The sequence below is a fragment of the Vigna unguiculata genome, chromosome 7 (genome assembly GCF_037176805.1).
Source record: "Vigna unguiculata cultivar grain cowpea cultivar isolate G323 ecotype 2 chromosome 7, ASM3717680v1, whole genome shotgun sequence".
NCBI classification, from domain to species: domain Eukaryota; kingdom Viridiplantae; phylum Streptophyta; class Magnoliopsida; order Fabales; family Fabaceae; genus Vigna; species Vigna unguiculata.
The window spans coordinates 42,812,404-42,822,755 of NC_140798.1; the positions used below are offsets into that span (position 1 = coordinate 42,812,404).

The 10,352-nt window shown below is 30.0% G+C and overlaps 1 protein-coding gene across 1 annotated transcript; it reads left to right on the forward strand.

The window, feature by feature from the left end:
- The first annotated feature begins 5,224 nt into the window (after positions 1–5,224).
- LOC146884882 (O-fucosyltransferase family protein) lies at positions 5,225–9,837 on the forward strand. Its single transcript, XM_085675523.1, has 9 exons — positions 5,225–5,486; positions 5,558–5,720; positions 5,883–5,961; positions 6,073–6,143; positions 6,391–6,479; positions 7,537–7,660; positions 7,748–8,031; positions 8,500–8,629; positions 8,794–9,837. Exons 1-9 carry the CDS (start codon positions 5,479–5,481, stop codon positions 9,379–9,381), a joined length of 1,536 nt encoding a protein of 511 aa, XP_085531649.1. The 5' UTR covers positions 5,225–5,478; the 3' UTR covers positions 9,382–9,837.
- Positions 9,838–10,352: the final 515 nt, after the last annotated feature.

Below are 10,352 nucleotides of genomic sequence, written 5' to 3' on the forward strand. Positions count from 1 at the left end.
TTTTAATTAACCACATAATGCTAAAATCATATGCCTTAGTTGCTTCACTCCATCTCCGTCTTAATTCTTCAAAACAAAAAATTGTCTGCCTTAATCATTTGGATTTCGACAACTGTTTTGCACCCGTGGCTCACGACGAAAAAGTTATAATTTAATTTGACAGGCAAGACTTTTATAAAATATTCTCATAAAATGTTATTTTACATTAAATTGATGTTAGCGTAACACGTTATTTATTTTGTTTCAGGTTTTATTGCGACAGTGAGTTGTTGCAATGAGAACTTGCATGAATAATTTTAAAGATTTTATATTGGTTACTTGATATATTTGTAAATGTATAATATATAAAGTAGGGGATTTTAATATTCATAATTAATCGATCAAAACCTTAAATTCTAAAAAGTTATTTTACATCGAAAATTTGGATTCCCTGCTAGATTCTAGATTCGTTGTAGAATATAATTAATATAGAATAAATAGCTCGAAAATTATGATTGAAGTAAAGTACGAAGTTTTAAATTAAGTATAAATAAAGAATGTTGTGTCTTTTTTTTTTAGAAAAATAAGGTTCTGATTTAAGTATTTTTTGTTATAAATAATTTTTTCAGAAACTAGATAATGTGGAATAATCTCATTTGAATTTTCCTAAATTTCCATCAAAACTAATGGTTCATCTCAGTTAAATTAATACTAAAAGTTCAACCACACACATCTTAGCTTAATAAATCTCAAAAGTAAAACATCATAACTAACATTTTCCAATATACAAAATATAAACTCGTAACAAATTTTTTCAGTGTGCCATGTGGTTAATGGCTTATATCGTATGTAAAAAGGTTATATATATATATATATATATATATATATATATATATATATATATATATATATATATATATATATATCAATCTTTTATTGTAGAAAAATTAAAATTGTAATGACATAATTAATTAAGAAAACTTAAAAGTATTTATCTTTTCTTAAGAATCCTTGATACTATATAAGTTATGGTCTACATTTAATGCATGTTATGATATTCAATTTTCTTGTTACTTGCACTTACAGAGATCAATCTTAACTAACTTAACTCTTTTAAAAACTAATAAAAGCTATTGTAATATTTAATGAAAAGATAAATATCATAGGATAAATTCAATGAAACTTAATTATGTGATGATGACATTGATTTATTGGCTAAGATATTGCATATGTTCATGTAATTGATAAAAGTAAAAATAATTGATAATTATTATGAGTGAAAAAAAAAACATTATTTTTTAATTAAACCATTTTTTTACTACAATTTTTAAGTGTTGAACTTTTTATGCAATGGATAAAATCATATATCAATATTATCTTAGACAAAATAACCATTAATTGGTAATGTGACATGAATGAGACATGTTGATCAATGACAACACCAAGTGAGTTGTACTTGCACAGAGTAAAGTAGTTATTAAATATTTTGTTGGGATTCATTAATTGAATTTATGTCTCGTATTTTATTTTATTCTATTTTTTTTACAAATCAAAATTTAAATAATTCATACAAACTAACATTAGTGCGTTGAAGGAATTTGACATCAATTTTTTTTTATCATTATAGTTGGGTTCTATAATTGAAGTATATATAGATGAGGTAAAAAAGGGAAAGTTTAAAATTCGATTCTCAATTGAAACCTCCGGTTCATAAATAGATTTCGATTGGCACACAACTGAAAAATAAAATAATTAATAAATATATAAATAAAAACAATAGGTTTTTGCCAAACAGAAACAAGAACAAGGATGAGAGTAAGAACGAGAGAGACCAAGACCAACCACTCAAACATGAACAACCAATCAGGACAATAATAATGATATGGCAAATCAAAAACATGAACCTACAATGTTACAATCCCCTAATGCTAAAAGATGACAATGATTACCAATACAACGACGACACCAAAACAAGAAGAAAAACAACATCGGGAGAAGGAAGAGAAAAATAAGAACGAAAGAAAAAGATAAACAATAAATGAGAAGGGAGATAAATAATAATAATAATAATAAAGACGAAAATGAACCTCGACAAATATTATAATGCAAAAAAACATGAAATTGCAACGATGATAAGAAGAATGCAGCAACATTGTGCAACAGGACATTTCGCGGCTTGTACAATCTCACAAACTTATCATGTGCCAATGATTATAGGCTTCAATTATTGGTTAAACCAAAACCTATACCTAATTCACAAGTATAGTCTTTCAACACACGTGACAATTTTGAAAATATTTGCACAACTATAAACTTTAATTTTAAAGTAAATGAAGCGTAATTGATATAGTATTCGGTTCTTCAAAGAACTGAAGCATATAATTGTACAAATAAATTAAAAAATGTCACCAAGTTTGAAATGCTTCATTGACAAAAATTGAACCTTATTAAATGAAGTTAAATAATTTTTTGCACTGATATAATATTTCTTATGTCTAGGTTAACTAATTTATATGCCTACATTGTTTACATAAATATCAGTTAGAGTGTATACATCATTCACAGCTGTATAATGAAAATGAACATATAATTATAATATACTTACATAATCTGTAATTGTATTGCAATGTTTAACACATGATTGATTACCTTATTATTTTAAAGGTATCTTATATGTGTATATACCATGATATATAACATTGTCCACACCTCCAAAAGATAGTATAACTGTTTTATTTTTTATTTTTGTCTCCTTGTCACACCTAACACAAATAAACACCGGAATTATGAAGTACTATAAATAAGAAAAAAAAAGTCATATATACATGTTTTTTTCTTGAAATATCTTTAGCTATATGCGTAAGACATGCAATAAATATCTAACGTTTATATCTCTAGTTTTTTGTCATTCTTTTCAAATTAGACTACATGATTATAGTATGTATGGCTGACTTTCCCAACTGTACTTTCTCAATAATCACTAAATACGAATAAAATTTTATAAGAAATGACAAACACCATAGGAGATATTTATGTGTCTCTTCCTCTGATACGTCAACAATAACATAACTACTATTTTTAAAATCTCAATTAAATAGAATTTTTGTCTTTTAAGCAATTTGTTTTACTTAATTTAGTAAGATTATTATTTAATATTTTAAAATCTTTCTGAATACTCACACTACCTTTTAATACTTTTTTATATTGTAATTGAATATACTTAATTATTGGTTTCACTTTAAATGATTTAATTTTGCCTTTGAAGTTCTCATAGTTTAAAAACTCATTTATATCCAATTTCTTTGTTTAAAAACTTGTTTATTGTAAGTTAACAAACTATCCAAAATTGTTTTTTTTTTTTAAATTCCGCATATCTATTCACTCTGAAAAAATTATATTCTTTAAATCAACTCCCCTTTAATTATCGGATTTTTTTTTTTTAGATTCTGAGATAAATAATGTATTCCTCGCCCATAACAAACCACCTTAGTTTTCACTATCCATCTTATATGACTAAACTCGACTAGTTTAATTGAACTACATCTTTTAACACATGTATTTTCATGTTGTCATCAAAATTTAAAAACAACACTACTCATTATTTTTTTATTTTAATTTAAAAGTAACATCCTAGGAGTGACAACGGATTGAGTTGGACAGAGATAATGTCCACTCACAACAACAAAAATTCACTTGTTACCCGCCTCGCTATCCGCACGGATACCTGTTTAAAAAATACCCACAGGTATTTTAAAATCTGCAGGTACCTGTGGATACCCGCAAATATTAAAAAAAATATTTTATAAATATTTAAAATTAAATTTAAATAAAATTACAAAAAATGTAAAATTAAATATAAATTTAATTTAGTTTAATAAAATGTAATTTTAATTTTAATTTTAATTAAATTTAACTTAATAAAACATAAATTTAATTGTTTACAGGTAACGGGTACCCGCAGCTATGGATAGTATGATACCCGCATCCGACTTGTTATAAGAGATATTAAAATACCAGCTACCCACGAATACTAACTACACATCACAAATTTTATCCGCTGATACCCACGTGTACATGATATTTTTGCCATCTCCTTCTTTCCTCTCAATAGTAAGATATATTTTCAAATTTTCAAATTAATATTTGATATTTTGGAAATTTGCATCTATCTTTTTATAAGGTCACTTAATTAAAATCACACTTACACTCAATTATAAAATAAATACGCATTTTTATTATATTTTTAGTAAACTAATGTTTATATATATTTTTAAATTTAAAATTTATCTTTAGATTTTTTAAATACTAACATTTTTTATATTTTCACTAAAACGAAATTTATCTTCTTTATTTTTTGTAAATAAAAATAGAATGATTTAACTACCAGAAATTATTTTCTTATTCTAGTAATTTTAGAAAGGAACGTCTCACACATTTATAAGATGAACTATGGAGTGGGGAATCATATATTTTATAATTATTTATTCGTTTAATATTTACATAAATTTCTAAAAAAACAAATTTTTATATTTTATAAAGAAGTTAATATTCAGGGAAAAATGATTGTTTTATTATTTTTCATAATGCATTCTTTTGGAAGTCTCTGTTCCGAAATCTAAGGTCGAAAAATATGAAACCAAACAAAACGAAACGAGCAGTAGTTCATGCTTTCTCGACATACTTCATGCTCAACAATTTCAAATCACTACCATCACCATCATCAAAATTCGATGAAATATTTCTACTTTGATTCTTGACGGAGAAAAACCACAGGGAAAGAAAACTATCAAAGAAGGAAAGACAAGTTTTCAAAGAAAAATGCCGAGGAAAATGGGTCAACCTTATAGGGGGTGCAGGAAGCATAATCTTTTGATATTCTTCCATCTGTTTTTGGTCAAGGTCATTTCTTCCCGTACTTTTATAATTTCAACTTGCACCTCCATAATCTTTTTTATTCAATATGTAAAATTATATTTTAAATTATGCATTTTAAAATATAAAATTTATATCACTTTTTATTGTATAATTCATAATACAATTTTTATATTTTGAATTATATTTATCAAAATGCAATTTTATATTTCAAATTATACATTCTAAAATATAAAATAAAATATATTTTAAATTATATAATATATTTCAAATGTAAAATTTATGGTGTAAATGACAAAAATAAAAAAATTTATGAGAGTTTCAGAAATAAGTTTCCCGTAACGAGCTAGGAAAGGCAGAAGTCTCTTAGCCCAAATGAAGCCCATATACTGGCCCAAAGCAAGCCAATTTTTGTAATTATTTCAATGTCGGTGGTTAAGTTTCATTTTTGTTCTCCCACCACCGCTATCCACGGCGACGACCACTTTGCGGATCGCCGGCAGGGTCCTTAGGCACACCCTCAGCCGAAGTCACCCTTCCAATTCCTAGTTCATCACTGAAGCTGAAGCGTACACTTGATGCGTTGAATCCGCAGGATATCAAGAGCAGAGTTGTTGAATCTTAACCATGAGGAGGTACGGTTCGATAACGCTTCTATGTTGAGTTTCTTTTTGAATTAAACCGTCGATTTTTTTGCTTTTTGTAGAGCTGGCTTCCACAGGCAGCATGGGAGGCACGCTGGAGGCTCAGGAATGAAAGGAATGATTGTGAAGTTATCTCTTGCTGCTGTAGTGCTCTTGATCTGCACGCTCTCCTTGTTTTTCTCCTCAACAGGAACTTCGAATGTTCAATCCAGCTATCGCTCCGAGGTTCTTGCAAATTATTGAGTTCATATTATTTACTCGCTGAACGTATTAATCGAAGAAAATTCGTTCAGCATCTTTATACATTTTCTTTTTGTGAAATGAAATTTGTACTTATATGATGTTATTAGACGATTTGTTATTCATATTTCGTTCGGTGTTAATCAGATCCATGTAGAAGAGCTATGGAGCAACGCTGATTCTGGCGGTTGGCGGCCATCGTCTGCTCCGCGAACTCATTGGCCTCGTATCTATCTAATCTTGTAGTTACAGACTATTTCTGATACAATAGTGTTTTTTTTTTTCTGGATGTAACGTTCTTGAAGTTTCTGACGCTGTGTTTTATGTTTTGTCTTAGCTCCTCCGAATGAGAGCAATGGCTACTTGCGCGTTCGATGTAACGGTGGACTGAATCAACAGCGTAGTGCGGTTTGTACCTTTTTGCTCTTACTGTAAACTGTAGTGTACTTTTATGAATTGTGGGGATCATCTGTTGCTTTTTCTTTTGGTTTAGTGCTTTCACTCAAGCTGCAAATTATTTGCATTGCGTCTCTTATTAAGCTTGGTGAATTTAATGCTTCTGATATGATGAGGCTTCCTATGTGTATGGTGGTGGAATTCTGTATATATACTCGTTGATTTTGGTATACTGATACATTATTATTCCAATGTGTAGATCTCTAATGCTGTTCTTGCTGCACGGATCATGAATGCTACGCTAGTGCTACCCGAGTTGGATGCAAACTCTTTTTGGCATGACGACAGGTAACTGTCTTGACGCTTAATTCTTATCTGGTCTCTGAACTTCTACATTCCTTTACTTTTGGATTTGGAATTTTTTTTTTGGGACGAATAAAAAAGATACATTCTTTTTACTCCTTGAACATGAAGCCTTTTAGCTAATTTGTAGTGTCAAATTTGTCCTCCCTTTTTGTTTTAGTGCATCTTTGGTTTTACTTATTTTGAAGAAGAGTGCTAGCAACACTATTTTTAATACATTCCTCCTCAGGAAATCTTCATTATTGGTTAAATTTATTGGAAACTACAAAATCACAAGTACAACTCTTTAAATAAGAAGTAAGACCCAAATTTTTGTGATTTTCAATGTTTTCAATTGATAAAAAATAGATTTTGTTACTAGCATTTTTCTTTTGAAGTAATAATCACTTATTTGTCGCATCTTCGTAAGAGATTTTCGGAAAAACAAGTGATTATTTTCTTGGAAGTGTGTTGGAACTTAAACACAAGAGGAGAACATAACCGAAAAAACTAGTCCACGAGGTGGAAAAGCCTCAAGGCTTAAGTATCACATCAAGTAGCTCATCCTATTCAATATAAGACTCCTAACATTGCCACCCCTTAAGGACCGAAACTACGATGACTTTCACTTTATTGACACTAACTCAATGGTAGTTCTTATCTCTTTGACATGTTTTTTTATCTTTCAGTATTTCGTTTGCACTTTAATCCAACCAATAGGTAGGTCGTCCTTTCGGTACCATCAATTGTTAGGACTTAAGCACCATTGGTAGGACTTAAGCACAAGAGGAGAGTCTGATCCAAAAGTCTAATTCATTAAGTGGAAGAGACTCAAGGGTTAGTACCACTTATAATAGCTCATCATACTCAATATGCTAATCCTAACAGAAAAACTTCCCCAATTATGCGTTTAGTTGAAATAAATGTGCCTTTAGTGGAAGATACGAAAAAGGGGAACTACTTCTCACTATATCATTGAGAATGGTTTAATTGATTCTTAACTTTTTGTGGGTCATGGTCACACTGCACTTAATGGGTTCCTTTCTTTTTTTATTACATGCAGTGGTTTCTATGGTATTTATGATGTTGAGCATTTCATCAAAACACTGAGGTATGATGTTAAAATTGTGGAAAGCATTCCAGAAAATCAGAAAAATGGCAAAAAAAAGAAAATAAAGGCTTTTCAGGTAGGGTAATAATTTAGTCATCAATAAGTAGTTTGAAATTATTTCAATTTTCTGGATGATGTATGTTCAAATGTTATTTTGGCACAGATTCGTCCTCCTAGAGATGCTCCTATAAGTTGGTATACTAATGATGCTTTGAAGAAGATGAAGGAACATGGGGCAATCTATCTTACTCCCTTTTCACATCGCTTGGCTGAAGAAATTGACAATCCTGAGTACCAAAGGTTGAGGTGTAGAGTCAACTATCATGCTTTAAGATTCAAGCCACATATCATGAAGCTAAGTCAATCAATTGTTGACAAGCTTCGAACTCAAGGTCCCTTTATGTCTATACATCTTCGGTTTGAGATGGACATGTTAGCATTTGCTGGGTAAGTTATTTGGGTTGGACTGGACAATTATGTTTACATACTTTATATGGCTATATGTTTTTATTGACTTTAAATGCGACATAAATATTGTGTAAATGTTGTTTTTGTTTTGTACAATATCAAATGTTAAATGCATGTTTTTGTTTGATTTTAAGCAATGGATGTTTATGCCAAAGCTTTATAAAAAAACCATATATAATATCTGTGAGACTTTCCTCGTTATCTTTCTCAGAAACGAGGTACCCAGGACAGGACATAACAGTAATAACAATGATATGATGTGATGCAATGCACACGACAGAGCAGTAATAATCCATATTTATAATACTACTAGTCTGATATGTACTGCAATTGATGATCCAAAAATCTGTTTTTTGGTTCACAGTGAACTCAATCCCTCCTCTCTCAAAAGCTACATATAGAAAGCTTCTTCTAAATTACTTATGTTGAATATGGATGTGATTGCAGATGCTTTGATATATTTACACCCCAGGAGCAAAAGATTTTGAAAAAGTATCGACAAGAAAATTTTGCACCTAAAAGACTTGTCTATAATGAAAGAAGGGCTATTGGGAAATGCCCGTTGACTCCTGAGGAGGTAAACATTAGTTTTGCTTTGGTTGTTCTTTAATTTTTTCCCAGGGTCATTGTTAATAAACTAACCTTTACATGTATGCTGGTGATTACAAATTTCAAATTTGTTTAGAATTATGATATGATTTGAATGTTTCAATTCGCACACTTGAGTGTTTCTCATTGTAGGTTGGTCTTATTCTGCGCGCATTGGGTTTTGACAATTCGACTAGGATATATCTTGCAGCGGGTGAATTGTTTGGAGGGGAACGATTTATGAAACCATTTCGAAGTTTGTTCCCTCGACTTGAGAATCATTCTTCTGTGGAACACTCTGAAGAGCTGGCTGAAAACACTAGGGGATTGGCAGGTTCTGCTGTGGATTACATGGTCTGTCTTCTTTCTGACATTTTCATGCCAACTTATGATGGCCCTAGCAATTTTGCCAACAATCTGCTCGGACATCGTCTATATTATGGCTTCCGTACGACAATCCGACCTGATAGAAAATCTCTTGCCCCAATCTTCACCGATAGGGAGAATGGGCGGACAGCTGGTTTTGATGAAGCTGTTAGGAAAGTCATGCTCAGAACAAACTTTGGAGAACCTCATAAGCGTGTTTCTCCAGAGTCTTTCTATACTAATTCTTGGCCTGAATGCTTCTGCCAAACATCTGCAAAGAACCCTGCAGACAAATGTCCCCCAAATGACATTTTAAATATTATGAATGACGAATTAGAGAAAACAGAGACACACGCTAATTCTACCATATCTTGAACCTAGGTTGTGGCAGTAGACTAATGGTTCTTCAACTCCGAAGTAATGAACTTCTGTGGGCCTAGGGGAACATGAACGAATTCCTATTACTGGAACTCCAGATTTGCAGATGATCATTTTTGTCTTGTACTATTTATTCTACCGAGGGAATGTAGTTAAACAAGAGAGTTCGATATGCTGATTCGAATATTTACATTCTTTAGCTTCTTGTAGACTATAGGAAGAAGATCCCACTGATGGGTAAAGAGATGACTATGTTACCGGGCTTTACTTCTTAGGGAAAAGAAATCAAATTATAAATGTATTTGTTCACTTCTCTGCCTGAGAAAGGTACTCCAAAGTTAACTAGGGAATGATGAAAACTCTGGCAGATTTATTTAGATATTTGGAGTGCTGAAAAAATCAAAATGTGTTAAATTTATGGATTTATTTATCGGACAATGATATTTTAATCTATTTTTTTAACTTATTTCAATTATCACTAGATTTAATAAGTTTGAAATTTTGTCTTATTTCATTCTCGTGGAGTAATAAATATAATAATACTCATTCATGTACTAGTTCCTTTACGGATTCAAATGTTAAATAATTTGTGTGCAAAAGAATAGAAATCACATTAAAATTATTTAATGTTAAAAGAATTGAGAATTTTTTGTATGAAATTAAACATTTAAAATTGAGATATTTTTACGTGAAAAAAATAAAAAAAAATATTAAAGCAAAATTATTCAAATATTTATCTTAATGAAATTAAGGTTTATATTAATACATTATTCTTATTATTTAAAAAAATTAAGAAAAATATGTGATCATATTATTACAAATATGGAAAAAACTGCATCGTATATTTGAGTCAACTTTGTAAATGTTTAACAAATTGAACAATAGTTGAAAAAGATAGAAATATGTGAAAAAAAAAAAACTAATTCAAATGAAATGAAAATATAAAATAAGAGAAAATAATAAATATA

Bases quoted from the DNA above. Each gene is read 5' to 3' on its own strand.
- LOC146884882 (XM_085675523.1), top strand. The intron at 6,144-6,390 runs GTTTGTACCTTT...TCCAATGTGTAG, and splicing joins TGAATCAACAGCGTAGTGCG to ATCTCTAATGCTGTTCTTGC. The intron at 8,032-8,499 runs GTAAGTTATTTG...ATGTGATTGCAG, and splicing joins GACATGTTAGCATTTGCTGG to ATGCTTTGATATATTTACAC.